Source organism: Primulina huaijiensis, chromosome 3 (assembly GCF_012295235.1).
Source record: "Primulina huaijiensis isolate GDHJ02 chromosome 3, ASM1229523v2, whole genome shotgun sequence".
NCBI classification, from domain to species: domain Eukaryota; kingdom Viridiplantae; phylum Streptophyta; class Magnoliopsida; order Lamiales; family Gesneriaceae; genus Primulina; species Primulina huaijiensis.
The window spans coordinates 13,671,226-13,696,145 of record NC_133308.1 but is presented as its reverse complement, the minus strand read 5'-3'; the positions used below and the strand labels follow the sequence as shown (position 1 = coordinate 13,696,145).

The following is a 24,920-nucleotide window of genomic DNA, read 5'->3' as shown; positions in this document are numbered from 1 at the left end:
GACTCAACTGTAATAAACGATCTTTATTTTAATATAATTTAACTTTTCATGGTTTGTTATTTCTTTATCTGTATACTCATGTGAACAACATAGATAAAGACCTTGATTATACTTTAATACAAATGAATCGTAATTTGATGTTGAAACTCATTTGTAAACATTGTAAAATCTAAATTCGTTCCTAGTCGATTCAGCCGCCTAAAACATGAATAATGGTCGCTTGAGCTCGAGACTAGAATCTGCGATGTTGTGTATCGCATTTCTTGGTAAGGATATAGAGATGTCCAAACACGCAGATGGATAGTCATATGATGATTATGACGAACAACCCTCTCTCGGACTTTCCAAGTTGTTATCATTCATCGAGAGGATAAGTCTGTAGTTATGATTGTACACCATTAGTCCTTACGACCCGGGACAACACTGATGCTCTATATGTTAGGGCTATGCTTTAACTCATTTACCGGCTCCAGGAGAGTCATCAGGTGACGAGATTGAGTACAATTGTGAGACATATAGGAGCAAGTGCATTGTAGTCTGGGATTCACCGCTCACCTACGGGTGTGGATATCCTATGTGATCTGATAAAATAATAGTACGTGAATTCTCTGGCCAGAGTATGAGATGTACGTTAGGGAAGGAGTTCTCCAGTAGTACTTGCGATGACACTATTTATATGTGTCACATAGTTATCGAATTATTATGCAACCCTCGATGAACCAATGGTTGCAGTTCTCATCAGGATATATGAGAATTTAATTTATTAAACTCAAAAGTTGAGTTTATTAAATATTAAATTTTGGGGGTGATAAATTCAAGGAGTTGAATTTATAATTTAAATATTAAATTCAAATGTTGAATTTATGAAGGATTTAATTTATTAAGCTCAAAAGTTGAGTTTATTAAATATTAAATTTTGGAGGTGATAAATTCAAGGAGTTGAATTTATAATTTAAATATTAAATTCAAATGTTGAATTTATAAGGGATTTAAATTAAATGTAATGAGCATATGTATAATGGGCTTGTAGGAGTACAAGACCAACATACATATTATTAAGGTTCTTAATTGGACTTTAAAATATTAATTAATTAAACTAGTTGGAATAGAATAATTAATTGATTAAGGCCATTAAGTGTTTAATTTAATTAATGGGTCCTAAGCTTATATATGTATATCAGGCTTAGGGTTAAACACAATTCATTCACAATGTTTTGAAAAAAAAAACCCTAGCCTCCAAGAGAACTTGTTTTTCGAAAATTCCTCCTCTTTCCTTCTCCAAAATTTCGGCCATTACCTTGATTAACTTCAAGGATTTTTGACCCGTCTCTTGTATTAATTAATCTCTACACAAAACTTCTTTCAAATATTCTAATACTATTTGGAAGATGAACAAACGATCTAGTCGTGGACTTGATATGAGGATTAAAGAAAGGAGATTTGAAGAAAGTTCGTAGGGATTTACAACAAGAGTCATATCCTCCTATATCGGATTAGTTGAAGCCAAATGATTTAATTCACTAAAAGTATTTTTCTAACACCTTATGAATGTTTAATTAAAAACCATACAAGTGTCCAAAAATATCTTGAATGTCAAGATCTAAAATTTTTAAAACTTTCGCTGCATTTGGACATGAGAAAACCGAGATGCAACAGTAACAGCTACGAATGACTGTGGAAAGAAATTTAAGAGCTATTTAAAAATCCTTATAAATTAGTATTAGTGGCTTTTCAATGTCCTTATAAATCTATATAGAAGACACTACTAATTATCAATAATTATTGAGTATAGGTGGCATTTGATTATTTCAATATTTTGTTCTTTGTTTTTACTTAATAATTAAGTAAAAACAAGCACACATGAGTGCCTTTGAAACATGGCATTTTCAAATGCCCTTAGAGGGGTTTATTCTTAGAAATGCAATCACTAGAAAAGGTAAATACATTAATTCAAAGAATATCATATCAACAATTAAGAAAATTCATCACAGAACCGTTTACAAACGATTAAAACCTTAAGATATTGCATCCATAAAAAAATTAGCCAAATTAACATGAGCTTTGTATCTATCATACAAGTTCTTTACGAATTGAAGCTGTCAAAAACAACAAAACTAATAAAAAATATTCTGAAAATCAAATAAATAAATAAATACCAAAAAATAAAGAACTTAACAATCTCATAGGTGGAACTGAATGAAAAAAAGAATAACACGATGTACCAAAAGATTAAAAAATGAAAAACAAAAAGGAGATTATCATACATAAATGAACTTAATTCATTCATCCAAATGTATTCCAGTTGCTCGCATGTTGTTAGAACCTGCAATAATAAATACAATTCTTAACATCAATATCTCGTAACACTATTGTTTAAAAAAATTAAACATTTAAAGTACCAGCCATCGATGCAAAATCTTCTTCATCTATGTTGTCATCGTTGTTATGATGATCATGTATAGTTGATCTAGTAAACGACACATCGTCATATTTACCAAATAAATCAAATTATTTGGTTTGTAAAAAATTTATAAAATACACACAATATTAATCAACACATACCCGTTGCACAAAATTGGACTATTTCACTTGTCATGAGACACACCTCGACTCTTGCATCCATGACATAGTCTGGCCTTTGAGATTGACTTCTTCTTTGATGATTTCAATCTCTTCCCACAGCCCTTTGCTCTTATTTCAGAAGGATCAATTATACCAAGGACAACATCCATGGTTTTCTTCTTTTGACTTTCAATGTTGAAAGTTTTATTGGTGTTTATCTCTTTAATTTTGTTTAAAATATAATCTAATTGTTCATCCAAAAAGTTTGTCCCCTCTTTAATTTTGCTTAAAATATAATCTAATTGTTCATCCAAGAAATTTGTCCCCTCATCAGTCAACGACGCATCATCAATTGCTACGAAAGCTTTATAAGATAACCTCGAGTATCTTGACATCAAACTCTTTTCTGGATCATCGATGCTATTTTGCGCAGTCATAAAATATATGGCATCAACCTTTGCAACTCGTGTCCATTTCAATATATACTTATCAAGCAATTGATACGCTTGGCTAAAGTAAAAATTTCTTGCGCAAACATAGTATTATGTAAATATAGTTTCCAATGGTTTTTATATTTACTATCTAATAATGCATCAAGCTTTATCTTGGTCATTTTAGTTGATAGAGAAAAATGCTCATTCTTTTGTACAACAAAAATTATTGTATTACATGTTTTAGTATAGATTATTCATATATATTTCAAAATCTGGCCAAAATTTCTGAGTGCATGTTCAATTGAAGATTTAGCCAGGAGAGGTGTAAAAATGCAAGGGGAATTACTCTTGGTTTTCGCAATGCAAAATGGGCAGTGAGGACTAATCCAGTATCGGTAAAATACATAACTTGCGCGGTATATTCCCAAAAGAGAGCGAATTTGACAAAAAAGAAAAAAGAAGAGTTAAAAGTTAAGACCAAAAAAAAAAAAGTGGGAGAAAATACATCATGTTCTTGTTGATTCCTGGCGCCGTAGGGGAATGCCTTCTGTACCAAAACCATTCTCGTCGTCAGCGTATCTTGGCAGTTTCATGCTCATAGATAAAGAACCTACGACAAAATATGGATTAGAAAACCACGAAACAAATACTTATTGTACGTGGAGAGTGTTTCGATAAAAAGAAGTTTGCAAAAACTCCTGCTTTAAAACAAGTTTTAAATGGAGTGCTTCTATAAAAAAATTCCGCCGTTATACGCTCGTTGATCAGAATTGTTGTTCCAAAAGTTTTGAAAAGTTTTACATAGATTTTAACTACTCCGAGCTACAACTTAGAATATTAAATAGCGCATACCGTCAGCCATGTCTTTTGTTTTGTGAAGAAGAAATGTTCCTGAAAGAATAGTTACAAAGCCACACATTTCTGTAACAATCTGGGTTGGATTCTGCCTGTCCCAGTCCTGTTCATGGTAAACAAAACATTGTCAACCATAATATCATGAAGTTTCACTACATCCATGGCATTTTATTGCCCGTTTAAGCATGAACTGTCTAAAAATATTCATGGGAAAACACAAAAGATACAGCAAGACGTCTTCTGACAGAATTATGTTTCTTCTGCACTTGGCCTGAACAAAATTCAGTGTGTGCAGATTGAAATCGTAGGTGACCAATGCTACCAAGAATTCACAATAAACTACAAGGACCTTCACAAATTTCCTCAAATAGCTTATACATCAATGTGCCATTATTTTAAAAACATATCTTATAGGACCGAGCACCTGTGACCGAACCAAGAGGTAAAAAGTGGTGGGGCATTGGTGCAAATCAAGGTTCTTATTTTTAAAATATTTACGAGGCCAAGTATCTGTGACCAAACCAAAAGGTGAAGTGGTGGCATTGAAGCAAATTAAAGTTTTTGAGACATGTAGCGGTTTGAGGACCACATCTTGATCACAGTAGCATATAAACTGTAGAACCCGTGCATAATTCTAATATTTTAAATGAGTTTATTGCATGAGTATTTAAATTCTTTTCTTTAAATTTATTTATTTTACGCAGTAGTTTAATTGTTATCTTTTCAGCTAAATAAGTGAGCCGGACCGGAGATGGAGTATTGAAATAAGTTAATAAAGACTTATTTAAGAAGTGGTATTTTAGCATGTTTGTTTCATTAATTTATGTTTAATTATTTTTATGCATTTTAGGCATAATTCATGCATGACAGGATTTGTTTCATGAAATTTTAAAAGTTCACGCATTAGGGTTTCTAGGTGCATTTCACGTTCGATCGAGGAACGGAGATCGGAGAATTTAAGGAAAATTATTTTATTACACGATTTATTTTTATAAATTAATTTAAAGCATTTTTAAGTGTATTTTTGAAAAATGGGAATTTTTGGATATTTCTACCTGCAGATTTTATTTTTTTATCGGTACGCAAATTTTATCGAATCGGGACACTTTTTAAGGGTTCGGTTAATATTTTCAAAATCTTCTCAACACGAAATATTTTTCGGTATGGCGTATGAAACTTATGGGCCCACTTTTGGACTTATTGGGCCTAAAACTCTTAAGCTTTTAATTAATCAAATTAAGACCCTTTAAACTATTTGTTAACTATGTAATTAGTATATATATATATATATTACCCTTTAACCTAAACCTAGACATTAGCACCTTCACCAGCCGACATCCCACCCACTCAGAATTCCTCACCCTATCGATTTTCTCAAACAGCAAAGCTCAAGGAACCTTCGGCTATTTCAGTTCTTGCGTAGATAGATTCTTCCGACTCCTCTCTCTTTTATCTCCTCGTGTTTAACACAATCAAGCATGCTTGTTACTCCTGTTTTTGCATCATGCACGTTAATATTAATGTTGGGTGTTCACGTAATCTGTCGATCTATGCATAAAATGATGAAGCTTTTGGATCGCATCATGTTATTGCAGTATATATTGAGTGCTCACGCTTTCTCTGCTAGTTGTGCAAAGGGGCTGTCAACTGAGGCAAATGGGGCCTGTTATTACCAATCAAGAGAAGAGTCGTAGGTTGGAAACGAGTCTATACGATGTAGAGTATGAAGGATCCTCGGTTCTTGTTTATGGGTGCGTGTGTGGGTAGATCGATGAAGGGGCAAGGTTCAGCGTTGCAGGTGCCATACCAAGCCATGGATCAAACTTTGAGGGGTCTGAACCACGACCTGTAAAGGCACGGCTGGTGCTGGGAAGAGCCACAACGCAGATCGAACTAGGTTGAGTGGTTAGCCGTGTAGGGTGCGTGCATGTTTCTGAGCGGGTGAGCGGTGTTTCGTGCATGGAGGAGTAGGCGTGGATTCTTGGGTATAATGGAGACTAGAATAGCTAAGGTGTGATTGGTTGAGGGCTGCTTTCGGTGGGTGATAGAATAAACGTGATTAATAGGGTGAGTCAATGGGTGAACGTGTCTTGTGGGAAGGGCCGAGTGGTTTGATGATTTCTGAAATTGTTAGCCGTAAGCTCTTAGGCCGATTTTAAGATGTTAGGATCACTATAGTGTTTTTAAGATGTGAAATTAAGTTGGGAAAAATTTAGTTGAGTTTCGAGTCGATTCGGGTTAAAACCGGGACCCCGGTCCAAATTTGAAAACAAATCGGTTAAGTTATGATTTTGGCTCGAGTTTACGTCTAGGAGCACCTTTAAAAATGTTTTGGGACATTTTAAGGAGTTGGGTAAGCTTCGGGTCAATTTTAGAGGTCCAGGGTTGAAACGATAATTTTCGGGTTTTCAGGGGCAAAAATGGTCATTTTGCACCCGGGGTGAGATTTTAGTCCTTGGAGCGCCCTGAGCACAAATCATGATATTTTTAAATGTTCGTGCATCACATTTACGATTTTTATGCCATTATAATAATTATGGTGCATGCTTGGTTTAAAGGAATTAAGAGAGAAAAGTATGAACGTGAAGAGCACTCCGTCTCCGCCGCGCCGCGTCGTTATTTCGTTTGTTTTCTGTCAAAACAAACCAAGGCATGTTTATATCTTCTTTCACTCTTCAATCAAGCCATATAGGTATTTTTAAATATCGCATGTACATGATTTTAATGCAAGAAGATCGAAATTGTTCATATTTAATGATGTTATTTATTTATATCACGTGCAAAAATATTTATTTTGAGATTTATGCGATATTGCTTGTGGTCACTTTACTACATGGGATCATTATTAAATCCGATCGCTAGTTACCGGTCCGGTCGTCAGTTACCGGTCAGTTCAGTTGTTTCACCCAGTATACTTTGGCAGGAGTCTGATCAGACGTACATTATTAAATCCGGTCTCCAGTTACTGGTCCGGTCACCAGTTACCGGTCAGCTCAGTTCAGGGACCACTTGCGTAGACCATAATCTCAACACAAAATTTATGACATGCCATTTTATTACAGGGCTCTAAGGAGCAAACATTTTCACTGATATTTTCAGTTCAGTCATGCACGTACTATAATTACCTTTGAAATGATATTTTACGTTACACCTTATTACAGGATATTTTCACTTGCATGCGACTTTATTATTTATTTACTTGTTATTTACGATATATGCATGCTGAGTCTTTAGACTCACTAGACTTGATTGTTGTAGGTACTGATGATGTCGGGACCGAGGGCGGGGATCAGTGAGCCAGCTCGAGTCGGCAGTAGTGGGACCCGAGGACCTCACTTTTCAGCATTTATTATTGTTATCGATCAAACATTTTTACCTACCGTTGGATAAAATTTTTACAGTTATTTTTACAACATTAATTTCTTCCGCTGCTATTTTTAAACATGATACATTATTTAACAGTTTATTTTATGAACTGGATATTTCATATAGTTTAAAAGAAAATTTTTAATTTTTCCGCAAATTCTCAAGTAAGGATTTCTAGGCCTTTACATAAACAGCCACAAGGTACTGTAGGAGCAATATACACTCCTTATCTGGCAGGGAAAAAAATGTTTGTGCATATGATATCCATGCTATCTCGATACAAGCCCTCGAGTACATGGTTCCCCCTAACAATAGAACTTTTTTGACAGTGATTGCTTACTGTGAAAAACGATGACAGTTTTACACAACCAAATAACATTCTTAAAAGTAATCCATTGAGATGAATAATTAATTACCTTGAACATGATCACACTTGCCAATATAGTCAAGGACGTGAACATGACATAGTAAATAGGTGAAACTACAGCAGTGTTGAACGTGTCAAGAGCCTGCATTCAAGATTTATAATAGATTAGAAAATCGAAAGTTTATATAGAGACACATTCCAAAACTACCTGTTGCATTAGGTGAAAATCTCACATTAGAGTGAAAAAAACCATCCACTATTAAATCAATAGAAATAAAGTTTAAAAATTTTGAGAACCCTCATTGTTCAAGTAATTAGACACCCAACAGAATGAAAAACCAAACAAAAGTTGATGGCTTTATTATAACTGAAATACATGGATAAAATGATAAAGGCATACCTAAGGCCAAATTCACATAGTATTAATGGTGTTGCTATCTGCTTTAAACAATGCACAGACACATCAACATGGTAATGAAGAAATAGAGGATACATTTTTTACCTTATTCAAGTAATTCATTTGAGTAACCAGGCAAGCACCAACAACTATAGCGAAGGCCCATGTCTGGGGATATATTAGCTGATTCATTCCTGACAATGTCAACTTCAATGCAATTCCTAGTGCTTTTACGCTCATGACCTACAAAGTCACCGTTCTTAGTATTGATACTTAAAGAAACTACATAATAACGCTTTCCTATTTTCTTATTTTCTTGATTTGACTGCACTAAAAGAGGGTCAACTTGAGGAGGACCAAATGAGCCTATAAGAAATACCTACCGACAAGGAGCCAACTAGTGAACAAACACCAATGTAAAACATTATATGTGTCTGTCCATATTCTGGAATATAACGAAATACTAGTACGAGGACAATTGCCATCACCAGAGATGCATAGAAGAGAAAAGCTGCAGGACAGATGTAATATTTATGCTCAGCAGGGAACATGGCATAAAAAAGATAAAGAAGAGCGCTGCAGTATGATCAACCAAGTAATAAAGAAAGCCAATATGTAAAGTTACCTGGCTCAGTGGCAAGGTCCCAAACTTCTTTTACAGATTCAATCTCCCGTTCTTGTGGAGCATGCAAGACAATAGTTGTCGAGCCCACAACACACAAAACACAGCCAAGAATACCAAAAATATGGAGCCTCTCCCGCAAAATAATGTGCGCAAGTACAGCACTGCAATATACGCACACAAATAATTGATCAAACAAGGTCCTGTAACAAAGTCAACTAATGTCTCTGAAAGGATATCATGCCTGATAATAATGCTGAGAGCTCCAAGAGGAGTCACTAGAATTGCTGGTGCAAAGGCATAAGCTGCAAAATTTGCGATTTCTCCAACAATCACTGCCCAACCAACAAATAAACAAAAAGAACTCAGTTTTAGAAAAATCAGACTGACAGTACTGCTTAAAATTAAAAATGTTGACTATATTTTATAAGGGGATAAAAAAATAAAATGGTGACAAAAAAATTTGATTAAATAAGGAGAAGGAAGGGTACAAAGAGAAACATAAATGAGTGTGAGTGTGAGTGTGAGTGTGAGTGTGAGCGTGAGTGAGACAAGGTAATATCACAATTTCCTAGTTACCCTACAACAGTTGATAATGAGTGAGTCAATGAACTATTGTATTTGAGGGGTTGGCTTTCCACTAGTCAGTAAGGCTTTAATAGCAGCAGTAAGCTCAATTTTTGTATCTTACTTCTCCAAGCCCCTTATCATGGGAATAAAGAAGTATTGAAAACCACCATCTAAAAAGGATTTAACGGGAGGAATGAAACCAATAACTTGCAGCCATGCAAAGATGCCAAACCATAGAACACATATGAAAGGGACTGATTATGTCATTTAGCATTAATGATATCGTCCAAAATTTATGAAGATGACAACGTGATAAAAATATAATATGCCAATGAAGAATCTCGCTGTTCACTTTATGCAGAAAACTGATAGCAGAATCTTTCAAGTACCGAACTGTATCAACAAATGGAGTTCAGTATGAACCCCTAGTCATGACTAACATTCAACAAATTCCAGGGCTAGGCACCCCAAAATGGCAACAGCCATCCCCTTGAGAATGACCATTAACAAAGGCGAATTAAGAAAGAAGGTCCTGTGGAGATACATGTGTTAGAGTAAATGCCCTGCAAGCCAATTGTTGGCTGGATTTTATTGACTCAGTTGTAATAAACAATCTTTATTTTAATATAATTCATTATTTCATAGTTTGTTATTTCTTTATCTATATACCCATGTTATCAAACATAGATAAAGACCTTGATTATACTTTAATACAAATGAATCGTAATTCGATATTGAAACTCGTTTGTAAACACTATCATTCGTTCCTAGTCGATTCAGCCGCCTAAAACTAAATAAAGGTCGCTTGAGTCTAGCATTTGTGATGTTGTGTACTGCGTTTCTTGATAAGGACATAGAGATGTCCAAACGTGCAGATGGGAAGTCATATGATGATTATACCGAACAACCCTCCCTCGGACTTTCCAAGTGGTTACCATTCATCGAGAGAATAAGTCCGTGGTTATGATTGCACACCATTAGTCCTTACGACCCGGGACAACAGTGAGGCTCTATATGCGAGGGCTATGCTTTGACTCGTTTACTGAATCCATGAGAGTCATCAGGTGGCGAGGTTGGGAATAATTGCGAAACATATAGGAGCCAGTGCATTGTAGTCAGGGATTCACCGCTCACCTGCGGGTGTAGATATCCTATGTGATCTGATGAAATTATAGTGCATGGAATCTCTGGCCAGAGTATAAGATGTACGTTAGAGAAGGAGTGCTCGAACGGTACATGTGATGCCACTATTTATAGTTATCACATAGTTATCGAATTAATATGCAACCCTCGATGAACCAATGGTTGCAGATTCGATCGTGATATATGAGATGAAAGGACCGTATTGTACGTTGATCATAATCGACTGGTTCTTGCATGCACTATCAGTGATACCTAGGGGATCATGGTGCGATGCTACTAGACACTCTTACCATGATCCGATGGGTGCAATCAGAAATGAGGTCTGACATTCTTGATTAAGGTGTTGATGAAAAGAATGGGGCTAACTAGGGTAAGCCCGAATAAGGAATTAAGTCATCAATCACAAAGAGTTGTGAACCCACGGCTAGCTGTATCCCTGAAACATTGAGGGTCACACAAGTACTGGATCGTTTGTTCCCGTTGAAAGAATAAGTTCATGAAGTTGAATTTATATTATATAGTAAATTCAAGGAGTTGAATTTATGATAATTAAATTTTGAGAGAATAAATTCAACAAGTTGAATTTATAAAATTTGATAATTTAATTTATTAAACTCAAATGTTGGGTTTATTAAATATTAAATTTTGAAGGTGATAAAATTCAAAGAGTTGAATTTATAATAATAAATTCAAATGTTGAATTTATAATGGATTTAATTTATTAAACTCAAGGGTTGAATTTATTAAATATTAAATTAAATATGATGGGAGGTATGTTTAATGGGCTTGTAGGAGTACAAGTTCAACATATTAAATGATTAAACATCTTAATGGACTTTAATATAATTAATTAAACTAGTTTGACTAGTCTATTTAATTAATAAAGCCCATTGGATTTAATTAAGGAACCTAAATACATAATTATGGAATTTAGGTTAAAGGTCTTGTTTTTAATATATAAATTAAAAAAAGGGATAGCCTCCACGTACATGATATGAGATTTTCGAGAATCTCAAATTACAATTCCTCGAAAATTTTTGGCCACTTTTCAAGAAAAAGAAATTTGAGTCATCTCTCAAATTTTTCATCTCAACGTAAAAACTTCTTTCAAATATTCTAGTAATATTTGAAAGAGGAACAAATCTTCTGGTCGTAAACTTGATAGAAGGAAACTCGAAGAAAGTTTGTAGAGAATTTATCAAGAGCTATCTCCGCTAACCCCGTAATAGTTGGAGCATTGTGAAATTTTCACCGAAGGTATAAATTCTAACATCCTATGAATATTTTGTTTTTGAAAACCATACGAACGTTCAATCAAATATATTTTGATTGTCAAAATAAAATAAAAATTTTAAAACTTCCGCTGCGTTTGGGCGTGTAGAAAACCGAGATCCAACACTTACGACCCGGGACAACACTGAGACTCTATATGCTAGGGATGTGATTTGACTCGTTTACCGACTCCAGGAGAGTCATCAGGTGGCGAGGTTGGGTACAGTCGCGACACAAATAGGAGCCAGTGCATTGTAGTAGGGTATTCACCGCTCACCTGCGGGTGTAGATATCCTATGTGATCTGATGAAATTATAGTGCATGGAATCTCTGGCCAGAGTATGAGATGTACGTTAGAGAAGGAGTTCTCGAACGGTACATGCGATGCCACTATTTATAGTTATCACATAGTTATCGAATTAATATGCAACCCTCGATGAACCAATGGTTGCAGATTCGATTGGGATATATGATATGAATGGACCATACTGTACGTTAATCATAATCGACTGGTTCTTGCAGGCACTATCAGTGATACCTATGGGAGCATGGGGCAATGCTACTAGACGCTCTTACCATGATTCGATGGGTGCAATCAGAAATGAGTTCTGACATTCTTGATCAAGGTGTTGATGAAAAGAATGGAGCTAACTAGGGTAAGCTCGAATAAGAATAAATGTTATTTCGAATTACAAAGAGTTGTGAACCCACAGCTAGCTGTATCCCTGAACCATTGAGGGTCACACAAGCACTGGATCGTTTGTTCCCGTTAAGATAATAAATTTAAGTAGTTGAATTTATATATTATAGTAAATTCAAGGAGTTGAATTTATGATAATTAAATTTTTAGATAATAAATTCAAGTAGTTGAATTTATATATTATTATAGTAAATTCAAGGAGTTGAATTTAGGATAATTAAATTTTGGAGATGATAAAATTCAAGGAGTTGAATTTACAATTTATGTAATAAATTCAAATGTCGAATTTATAATGAATTTAATTTATTAAACTCAAAAGTTGGGTTTATTAAATATTAAATTTAAATATAGTGCGTAATATGTTTAATGGGCTTTTAGGAGTACAAGTCCAACGTACTAAATAATTAAAGTTCTTAATGGACTTTGATTAATTAATTAAACTAGTTGGACTAGCCCAATTAATTAATCAAGCCTATTAATGTTAATAAAAAAGCCCATGTATTATTATATGTGTATTAAGGTCATGGCTTAATTATAAATAGGATAATCAAGCCATAACTCTAGCCTCCATCATAGTAAAATTTCGAGAAAACACTCCCTTCTCTTCCAAATATTTTCGGTCATCTCCTTTCGGAGAAAAGTTTGAGCCGTCTCTCAAATATCAATCTCATACGTAAAATTTCTTCCAAGTTTTCTCGTGCAATTTGGAAGAGGATCAAACGATCTAGTCGTGGACTTGATAGGAGGATCAAAGAAAGCAGATCTGAAGAAAGTTCGTAGGGATTCACCAAGAGCTATCTCCGCCAACCCCGAAATAGTTGGAGTCCAGTGATTAAATCACCAAAGGTATAACGATTCTAACGCCCTATCAATGTTTGATTTTGAAAACCATACGAACGCCCAATCAAATATATTTTGATTGTAAAAATAAAATAAAAATTTTAAAACTTCGGCTGCGTTTGGGCGCGCTGCGCGCGGCCCGAAACGTTCGGGCAGCGGGGGCGGCTGCCCTGGAGTGTCTCGGGAAGCGTGCTGGCTGATGGGCTTGAATTGTTTGGGTCTAAGGTGCAATTTTCTGATTTTTCAAATTTTGGATAAAATTGATATTTTTGAAAATTGGTTCAATTTTTCTTTTTGAAAATTAATTTTTGGAAAATTAATAATTTTCTTGTAAAATAAATAATTAGAATATGATTTTAATTATTTATGGTAAAAATGAGTTTTACAAGAAATCAAATATTATTGATTTAATTGGAAATTAAATAAATGTGTTTATTTAATTTATTAAATTATTTAATAATTGTGGTGGTTAGTGATAAAATTATTAGATATATGATTTATCAATTAATTAAATTTATTTAATTTAATTGATGTTAATATTTGATATTAAATGCATGAAGCATGATCGAGAGCCTTGACCAATGTGTTATGTGTATGTTAGGATATTTTACTGTTTTTATTCATTTTGTTAATATTTGATATTATTAAAAGTGGGCCTGGTTTACGGCCCGTTCTCACCCCCATGAAATGTATCCCTTATGTGACATGGCTATTTAAATGTAATTATTAGAAATAGTGGGAGATCAAGACTGGAAGACGATGGGCCCGATGAACAAGATGAAGACATGCAAAATATTGGAAGCTTTTGTAATAGTTGCATTTGCATCCCTGCAATCATCTAGGTTTTGGACCTGGATCCATGTATGGCTCACATGGATCTAATAGTGTTTGCGATCGATCATCCTTATTTATTGTTGAATGTCATATTATGATATATGCGATATATAGTAGTATGCATGTATGTATATTATTAAATAATATAGTTGCATGAATCCGGCAAACATACAAACTCGTGGCACGCGATTTTTAAATTAAAATGATGAGACGATTTTGAAAGTAAAATCCCTCATTTTGAATAAGATTCAAAATTTATATCAAACCGAAAAAGTAAAAATTAAATGAGTTTAATTTTTCCTTGCCTTCCATCAACCGTGGTTGCATGTTGATCGCTACCCGCGGACAGTGTCTAGCTCATATTATTGGAGAGGCCTGGACGCCGTAAAGATGTGACTTCCACCGGACATATGATGTGAATTGAGTGGAACTCCCATGACTTCGGCTCATATTATTGGGGGAACTCATGGCGACCGTCCACTACAATTCAATATTGATAGGTTGGTTTGACACGTGAAAATAAACGACGCCATATTATTGGGTCCTTATTAAACGTGAGGCAAAACACGCGGAGGTTGCATAGGGATGCAATTGGATTCTACCTTTTAGAAATTATAATTACCTGATATTATTCGGGATTATAATTGGCTAATTGGACTCTACGTGCCCACTAAGGAAATACGATTTCCCTTTTTCATCAGAGGGTGGTTGAAATGTCAAAAATAGTGGGAGGGAAATTTATAAAATGAAATCCATATTTTATATCTTACAATTATTTTAAAATTATCAGTAACCATTATCTGTTTTCATATTCAGTATATTTACGATGTCTACTCGTAACCCGCTTTCAATCATTCTCGATCAAAACAAATTGACTGGTCCTAACTATCATGACTGGTTTCGAAATTTAAAGATTGTTCTGAACTCCGAGAAGATTGCGTATGTGCTCGATAAGAAGCCACCAAAGGAAGCATCTCCTGATATCAGTAGGACTGAGTTAGCTAACCTTGAGAAATGGTGGGACCATGATCTTCAAGCTAAGAGCTACATGTTGGCTTTTATGTCGAATGAACTTCAGAGGAGGTTCAAGGAGGCGGTGAATGCTGCTGACATTCACCTTCATCTGAAAGAATTGTCTGATGTACAAACTTGTTCAGAGAGACATGCTACTGTTAAAGAACTCATGACTACACGCTTGCGAGAGGGGACTTTGGTCCATGAACATGGTGTTAGGATGATTGGGCTCATCGAAAAGTTGGTGGGACTCGACTTGGTTATGCCTAGTGAGCTCTCGACTGATATTCTATTGCTGTCTTTGCCTACCTCGTTCGATGGATTTGTGGTTAATTTTACTATGAACAAGCTTGAGGCCAGCCTTGAAGAGTTGGTCAATATGCTCACTAATTATGAGGCCACAATTAAAAAGGAAAAGCATGTTCTTCTGGTGGGTTCTTCGGACGGTACGAAAAAGGGAGCCCCAAATAAAGGCAAGAAGCGTTCTGCCCCTCCAAAGAAGAACAAGCCCAACAAGAAGCCATACAAGAAACCAAATCCGAGGCCCACAAAGCCTGACAAGTCAGAACAAGTCTGTTTCCACTGCAACAAGCCTAGACATTGGAGGCGTAATTGTGAGGAGTATCTAGCCCAGAAGCGTTCTGGCCATGGTATGTTTTATATTGAAGTTAATGTTTTTATTAATTCCTCTTCTCGGGTATTGGATATCGGATGTGGTTCTCATCTATGCAATGATTTGCAGGTGATGATGAGAAGCAAGAAGCTTAGAGATGGTGAGACCTTTCTAAGACTGGGAAATGGAGCAAGAGTTGCTGCCACTGCCATTGGAGACGTTACTTTAATTTTAGACAATAATTTTAAGTTGTTTTTGAGAGACATTTTATTTGTTCCTGAATTGGTTAAAAACATTATTTCTATTTCTATGCTTGATAGGGATGGTTATTCTTGTGTTTTTGCTAAAGGTGTTTGCAATTTATACAAGAATGAATGTTTGATTGGAACTGGAAAATTAACAAACGATCTCTATAACTTAAAATTAAAAGATATTCCGTTGAACAATATTCAAGCGCGTACGAAAACAACAAACAAAAGAAAAATAGAAGATCCAAATCCCGCACAAATATGGCACGCTAGACTAGGTCAAATTTCCCAAAGAATGATGCACAAACTAGTGGGAGAAGGCATGTTTGACCTGTCAGACATAAATTCTCTACCAACTTGATAGTCCTGTCTAAAAGAAAAAATGACTAAAACTCCATTCAATGGAAACGTGGAACGTGCACATGGTCTACTGGATTTGATCCACATGGACGTTTGTGGCCCGCTAAGTGTTAGCACAAAATTTGGGCATTACTACTTCATTACCTTTACTGATGACCATTCGAGGTATGGGTACGTTTATTTGATGAAACACAAATCTGAAGCATTTGAAAAGTTCAAAGAATTCAAATTTGAAGTAGAAAATAAGCTACAAAGAAGTATTAAAGCACTTCGATCTGATCGAGGTGGAGAATACTTGAGTACTAAATTTTTGGGTTATCTAAAAGAGAATGAGATTCTCTCACAGTGGACTCCACCAGCAACACCACAATTGCATGGTGTTTCTGAACGTCGAAATCGAACCCTGATGGACATGGTTCGATCCGTGATGAGATTCACTGAACTGCCTACATCGTTTTGGGGCTTTGCACTTGAAACTCCGGCAATGTTGTTGAATAATGTCCATACCAAAGCAGTGGATAAAACACCATATGAGATATGGATGGGAAAAACTCCCAAATATTCTTACATGAGAATATAGGGATGTCCTGCTTACGTGAAGCACACAGTGAGAGACAAATTGGATAGTAGATCCACTTTGTGCTACTTTGTAGGATATCCAAAGAATTCTGTTGGATATTATTTCTATCATCCCAATGAAGAAGTGTTTGTTTCAAGAAATGCCACATTTTTAGAAAAAGAATTTCTATTAGATAGAAAAGGCAAGATGATAGAACTTGAAGAAATTCAAGATAATCCCTCAACTATAGAAGTTGAACCCATTTCCCAAGAACCAGTAGTTGAAGTACAAGCTCCTACAAGGTCTGATAGAGTTATTAGCTCACCTGCAAGATATACGCTTCTTCATGAACAAAGCCGTGATGAGCATTGTGTTGGATGTGATCCAATGAATTTCAAAGAAGCAATATCTGATACTGATTCAACCGAATGGCTTGAAGCCATGCAGTCTCAAATGGACTCCATGTATTCGAACCAAGTCTGGACATTAGTGGATCCACCTGAGGGAATCGTTCCCATATGATGCAAATGGATCTACAAAAGAAAGCTTGGGGCGGATGGGAAGGTAGTGACCTTCAAAGCAAGACTGGTTGCAAAAGGTTATACTCAAAGGCAAGGAATTGACTATGAAGAAACTTTTTCACCAGTAGCTATGTTTAAGTCCATTAGAATACTACTAGCCATAGCAGCATGGTATGACTATGAGATTTGACAAATGGATGTAAAAACTGCATTTCTCAATGGAGACATCAAAAAAGAGATTTATATGTCTCAACCTGAGGGATACACATCAGTAGGAAGTGAGCATAATGTAACCAAAGTTCAGAGATCTATATATGGTCTCAAGCAGGCATCGCGGAGTTGGAACCTCAGATTTGATAACACTATCAAAGAGTTTCGTTTTGCTAATAATCCTGAGGAACCATGCGTGTACAAGAAAGTTAGTGGGAGTGCATTGACATTCCTAATACTTTATGTTGATGACATCCTACTCATTGAGAATGATGTAGGATTACTACAATCAACTAAAGTATGGTTAGCAAGTAAATTATCCATAAAAGATATGGGTGAAGCATCCTATGTATTGGGAATACAAATCTGTAGAGATAGATCAAAGAGGATGTTGGGACTCACCCAAGCCACTTATATCGATACCATTCTGAAACGATTCTCTATGGAAGAGTCCAAGAGAGGATACTTACCAATGTGTCATGGTATTACTCTATCTAAAGCTATGTGTCCCAAAACTAATGAAGAGATAGATATGATGACACGTATTCCATATGCGTCAGCTATTGGTATCATGTATGGTATGATATCGACGCGTCCTGATGTTGCTTACACTTTGAGTGTTACAAGCAGATATCAGGCGAACCCTGGTCCAATGCATTGGAAGGCCGTGAAATATATTCCTAAGTACTTGAGAAGGACTAAGAACTTGTTCATGGTCTATGGGAGTGGAGAATTGAAATTGGAAGGCTACACTGATTCTAACTTCCAATGTGACGTAGATGATTCGAAATCGACCTCTGGTTTTGTATTTATGCTTAATGGTGCGGCTGTCTCTTGGAAAAGTTTCAAACAAGACACTGTTGCGGATTCCACCACTGAAGCTGAATACATTGCAGCATCTGATGCAGCCAAAGAGGCAGTTTGGATAAGGAATTTTGTCCAAGAGTTGGACGTTATTCCCAATGGAGTTGATCCAATCCCGGTGTACTGCGACAACACTGGTGCCGTTGCGCAAGCAAAGGCACCAAGGTCTCATCAGCGATCCAAACATGTACTGAGGAAGTTCCACATCATCCGGGAGATTGTGGGAAGAGAAGATATATCACTCGAAAGAGTCCCCTCTGCAGATAACGTTGTTGATCCACTTACAAAGCCCTTGCCAGGTCTATTCTTTGAGAAGCATCGCGAAGCAATGGGATTAAAGTTTATGGGTAGTTGGCTCTAGGGCAAGTGGGAGATTGTTAGAGTAGATGTCCTGCAAGCCAATTGTTGGCTAGGGATTTTATTTACTCAATTATAATAAACAATCTTTATTTTAATATAATTCATTATTTCATGGTTTTTTATTTCTTTATCTGTATACCCATGTTATCAAACATAGATAAAGACCTTGATCATACTTTAATACAAATGAATCGTAATTCGATGTTGAAACTCGTTTGTAAACAATGTATGATCTAAATTCGTTCCTAGTCGATTCAGCCGCCTAAAACATGGATAAAGGTCTCTTGAGCTCGAGACTAGCATCTGTGATTTTGTGTACTGCGTTTCTTCATAAAGACATAGAGATGTCCAAACGTGCAGATGGGTAATCATATGATGATTATACCGAACAACCCTCCCTCGGACTTTCCAAGTGGTTATCATTCATCGAGAGGATAAGTCCGTGGTTATGATTGTACACTATTAGTCCTCACGACCCGGGACAACACTGAGGCTATATATGCTAGGGCTGTGCTTTGACTCGTTTACCGACTCCAGAAGAGTCATCAGATGGCGAGGTTGGGTACAGTCGTGACATATATAGGAGCCAGTGCATTGTAGTCGGGGATTCACAGCTCACCTACGGGTGTGGATATCTTATGTGATCTGATTTAATAATAGTGCTTAGAATCTCTTGCCAGAGTAAGAGATGTACGTTGGAGAATGAGTTCTCCAATAGTACACGCGATGCCACTATTATATATGTCACATAGTTATCGAATTAATATGCAACCCTCGATGAACCAATGGTTGCAGATTCGATCGGGATATATGAGATGACTGGACCATACTGTACGTTAATCATAATCGACTGGTTCGTGCAGGCACTATCAGTGATACCTAGGGGATCATGGGCGATGCTACTAGACGCTCTTACCATGATCCGGGGAGTGCAATCAGAAATGAGTTCTGACATTCTTGATCAAGGTGTTGATGAAAAGAATGCGGCTAACTAAGGTAAGCCCGAATAAGAATAAATGTTATTTTGAATCACAAAGAGTTGTGAACACATGGCTAGCTATATCCCTTAACCATTGAGGGTCACGCAAGCACTGAATCGTTTGTTCCCGTTGATAGAATAAATTCAAGTAGTTGAATTTATATATTATAGTAAATTCAAGGAGTTGAATTTATGATAATTAAATTTTGAGATAATAAATTCAAGTAGTTGAATTTACATATTATTATAGTAAATTCAATGAGTTGAATTTATGATAATTAAATTTTGGAGATGATAAAATTCAGGGAGTTGAATTTACAATTTCTGAATTTAATTTATTAAATTCAAAAATTGGGTTTATTAAATATTATATTTAAATATAGTGGGTAATATATTTAATGGGCTTGTAGGAGTACAAGTCCAACATACTAAATAACTAAAGTTCTTAATAGACTTTGATTAATTAATTAAACTAGTTGGACTAGCCCAATTAATTAATCAAGCCCATCGATGTTAATTAAAAAGCCCATATATTATTATATGTGTATTAAGGTCATGGCTTAATTATAAATAGGATAATCAAGCCATAACCCTAGCCTCCATCATAGTAAAATTTCGAAAAAACACTCCCTTCTCTCCCAAATATTTCCGGCCATCTCTTTTTGGAGAAAGGTTTGAGCCGTCTCTCAAATATCGATCTCCTACGTAAAATTTCTTCCAAGTTTTCTCGTGCAATTTGGAAGAGGATCAAACGATCTAGTCGTGGACTTGATAAGAGGATCAAAGAAAGCAGATCTGAAGAAAGTTCGTAGAGATTCACCAAGAGCTATCTCCGCTAACACCGGAATAGTTAGAGTCCAGTGATTAAATCACCAAAGTTATAACGATTCTAACGCCCTATGAATGTTTATGATAAAATCATATGAGCGCCCAAAGCAAAACATATTTTGATTGTCAAAATAAATAAAAATTTTTAAAACTTCCGCTGCGTTTGGGCGCGTAGAAAACCGGGGATCCAACAACATGTTGTACAGGCTAATAGCACATTGACATCATGTCTTTATTACAAGCCATTAGAATAAGAGATACATCATTCTTCTGGCCATTCTCATTGTTTGAATGTCGCTAGACAGCAATCAACTCTTACACTTCAATATAAACATAACCATTAACCCCATAAATAAGAGCTCTTTATTTTCCTTGCAAGTATCAACACAGCATCACTAATAAAATATGCATGATGAGAGATACAATGGGAGATGATGAAACAAGTCCCAGGGTCCCCAAACTATAGAGACAATCAAACAAGTCCCAGGGTTTCCAAACTAGCAAATAACCAGCGTTAAATTCTGTAGTTCAATTACTGTCACCATAAAGTAAAAAAGTATCGGTATAAAATGAGAATAATAATCTCCATCAAAGTCACTCATTGAATACATTAAAAAACATAATTTTTAGATGTGAAATGGTTTAAACATTTCTTTTGGCATCTTCCACACCATATATCAGTTTAACGAACTCATCTACAAGCTAATGAATAAAGGGATGATGATTAGGTGCAGTTGATCAGACAAGGATGGATATCTAGTTTTTCTTTATATATATATATATATATATATATATATATATATATATATACATGCAGAAGCAACTAAACAACCTCCATCAGTTGACTCCATGGTACAAAAGAAAAAAATTAGTAGTTTCTTTTTCGGATTACAATGAGTGCTACGTGTGAAATGACGTAGTTCAGTTGAAATATACTTGTAATAAACTATCTCCAACTTAAGAGAAACGAATAGAATAGACTTACTTGTTATCATGCCTGTCCACCATAAAGGCTCATATAAATACGAATACCCTCCAACTCCTGCAAAAAACAAATATTACGAGAAAAATTTATATCAAGATTCAAGGAGAAAACCTGACCAAAAAGAAAATATATCATGCAACAAAAGGTAGGATCTCATGCATGCCAGTTATGAAAGAAATTACAAGCAATGAGAAAAAAGTACTTAGCTACATGAAAGATGTGTTATCACTACAATAGTGGCTAACACAGACTACTATTGGGAAATAACAATAATCCTCTGTGATCATATGTATCTCAGCAACTTATTGCTGTCATCTTTTCCACAACTTAACAGCAGTACAATAATGCACTCTTTTTATAAGCTCTAGTTAAAGAAAAATGACATTCCAATGAATGAAAGAACAATTGTTATTTGCTATATTTGTCTTGATGCAACTTTTTAATATGCTTCTGAATAGGAAGAAAGTTGACAACATACAAATCTATAACAGTAAGACACTCAAATCAATGCTGCTCATGTTTTCACCCATCGTTGACATGATAATGGAGGCTACGATATCTACAATGTTAAAGACACTCATAACTATATCATTAAAGGAAGCAATTAGAAAACTGTTTCATGATGCTGGTCTGTGAACAGGTGGTTTCATCAGATGATTCAGATCCAATAATTTTTGTGACAAGTCAACACATGCCATGCCAAAAAGCCAATGCCACTTTCACTAAGATTGCTCTTGACAGTGTTCTAAATGGCGGTCGAGGCGGTCACCTAGGTGGTGCTTAGGCGGAAGGCGGCCATCGACCACACCACCTTTGCCATAGGAGGTTTTGCAGGCTGTCAAAGGTGAGTCGGGGTGGGCGAGGCTAGTGAGAAGGGACGGCGAGGCAGTCAAAAGTCAACAAAATTTTAAAAACTCTAATTATTAATACATTATACACTTTTATTCAAAATATAATTGCCAACTCAATCACCCACATTTAATTTATGCATACATTGCATGATTATATATAATTATGCATAAAAATAGTAAAAAAATTCAATCGCTGCCTAGGTGGCAGAGACGGTAGGGGGTCACTGACCGCCCCACCACCGCCACTTACAACACTGGCTCTTGGTTTAAATGATGAAATTAGCAATGACTATTAAATTGCCCGATTCCCTGAAAGTCATCGCACAGAACTGATAAAGACAACAGGCAACTAAACAGGAGACATTGAATGGGCATTGCACAATCAAATAAAGCTAAATTAAACTAAAGACCAAGGCAATTAAATGCTGTCTCATCTTCAAGTATAGCAGTAGTTCCTACCATCCACAACACATATTCTACACTTCACTCCCCCAACAAAATCAGTTCATACAACCACTCTAGTAAATTATAGATAGCGCTAATGAAGTTTTCAACGATTAAAAGGAGTTGCAAAAAATAACAATCAGATCCAAACTTCATTGCCACTAATCAAGACAATCTATTAAAGACACCAAGATTAAATCCGAGAACTCAAACTACAGTTTTACGGCTTCTCGAAAATAAATCCTACCTGGTCTTCCTAGAACTGATTCAGTGACGAGCTAATTAGAAATCTAACAATGCTTATTTTTTAAACATGTACAGAAAATATTCAAAACGCTGGCTCAATTTTCAACATTTCAAAGACTAAAGTGAAAATAGGCTAAGTAAACGGTTGCAAATAAAGTGCCACTACAAATTACCAGCCCTGACGCCGGAAGCACCTGCTTTCTTTAGCCCCTTTTTCTTAACAATGAAGCTCGCCCCAATGAAGAAGCTGGATGACAAACCTAAAACTAGCCCTTTTATATTATCAGACGACATCCCCTTATACGAATCTGCCGCCGCAGCCGCCAAACTCATATCTGAAGCTGCCATCTTTACGATATGCAGTAAAGCACCAAAAAAACACAGAAGCCTAATCTATCACAAACCCATCTTAAACCACTTGAACCACAAAAATTTGCACCAAACAAATGGGTTCTCTATTTTGCCCAAATTTTCAGGTGAAATCGCGTTCCAGTTCCAACTCCAACTCCAACTCCATCTCCATCCCAGTAATTTATACTGAGAGAGGGATCCTGAAGTGAGATTCGCACAAACGAATTAAATGAAATGGGATATCCGCGGGACTCAGATGTTTTGAGGAGAGATTTGTAGCTGTCGGCAATAGACAGAAACGAAAGATCGATAAAAATGGTTGGCTGGTAGTGGCGAAGGGAAAGTTGTGAAATGGGATTTTATATATCGGAAGAAGTGGAGAATTTAGGGAGGAGTGGGAGAGTAATTGGCAGTAAATATTTCAGAGGAATTTTCCCGACCGACTGGGGTGGGGGGGGGAGGGGAGGTCACTCACAAATCCCGAAAAGTAAACTCCGCGTGAATGCGTTTCTGGTAACAATTCAAGTGGGGAGTGGAATCATAAATATACACGCAGAGATGAGAGGGATCAAAGCTCATGTTGCCTTCACTTGTATTTTGATAAGTTCGGAAAAGTTCAGCCAACTGTTATATTTTGTTGGGTCACATCGTTCAAATTTTGATTTTTAATTCAATACATTGATCATCTTTCATAGCAATGTCTCGTGTCACAAAAGACGTCGACTTAATCTATATTTACAATGAAAAATGTTGTTAGAATAAAAATAATATTTTTTTCATTGATGGAATGACATCCTATCAGATATGCATATCAGAAATTGAACTGTGGAACAGTCTCATACTTGTTTTGTGACATGTATATATATAACGTCCAAAAGTTAACACACGTAAACCGCATGCACGCAAATGATTTAAATTACTTAATTGGTTTTAAAGGCTTAAATGATACATAGTATATGATTGAAAGTCTAATTGAATGATTTCATGAAAACTGAAGATTTATCCGAATATTCTGTTGGATCTCGGTTTTCTCCTGCCCAAAACGCAGCGGAAGTTTTAAAATTTTATTTTATTTTGACAATCAAAATATTTGCTTGAGCACTCGTATAGTTTTATAAATTAAACATAATTACCTACCCTGTCACACCCTTTCTCTATGCTTAGCATAATTACCATAATCAAAATAGGGTTTGAATGATATAACTATAGTATGAAGCAAATCAAACAAGGGGCATCAATTTGACGGGTTATAAAATTTTTGGCATGATGTCCCTATATTTTGTAAAAGCCAAAAACTCAACTCAAGCAACAACATCAAGACTATTTTCATACACAACCATACATCATATTGTTATACATTTACATATTCTCATATATAAGCATACTTTGTATCATCATAAACATCTTAAAACTTGCTCAAACCCTGACATATTTTAGTACAATACATATGCGGAAGCTATACAATAATAAGTCTCGGTTCTTGTCGAGGTGAGGCACGTCACAAGCATCCATTGGCAAACCGGCA

At 35.8% G+C, this 24,920-nt stretch overlaps 1 protein-coding gene across 1 annotated transcript; it reads right to left on the bottom strand.

Moving 5' to 3' along the window:
• Window positions 1–3,317: 3,317 nt before the first annotated feature.
• LOC140973526 (probable magnesium transporter NIPA4) lies at window positions 3,318–23,972 on the bottom strand. Its single transcript, XM_073436408.1, has 9 exons — window positions 23,218–23,972; window positions 21,504–21,560; window positions 8,848–8,938; window positions 8,607–8,767; window positions 8,365–8,492; window positions 8,087–8,224; window positions 7,634–7,726; window positions 3,849–3,954; window positions 3,318–3,606 (listed from the first exon to the last, which is right to left on the bottom strand). The coding sequence occupies exons 1-9, from the start codon at window positions 23,390–23,392 to the stop codon at window positions 3,503–3,505; spliced, it is 1,053 nt and encodes a 350-aa protein (XP_073292509.1). The 5' UTR covers window positions 23,393–23,972; the 3' UTR covers window positions 3,318–3,502.
• Window positions 23,973–24,920: the final 948 nt, after the last annotated feature.

Coding starts and splice junctions, on each gene's coding strand:
- LOC140973526 (XM_073436408.1), bottom strand. CDS start 23,392: ATGGCAGCTTCAGATATGAGTTTGGCGGCTGCGGCGGCAGATTCGTAT. Junction 21,561..23,217: donor TGCTTCCGGCGTCAGGGCTG/GTAATTTGTAGT, acceptor TGTTTTTTGCAG/GAGTTGGAGGGTATTCGTAT. Junction 8,493..8,606: donor GGACCTTGCCACTGAGCCAG/GTAACTTTACAT, acceptor TCTGTCCTGCAG/CTTTTCTCTTCTATGCATCT.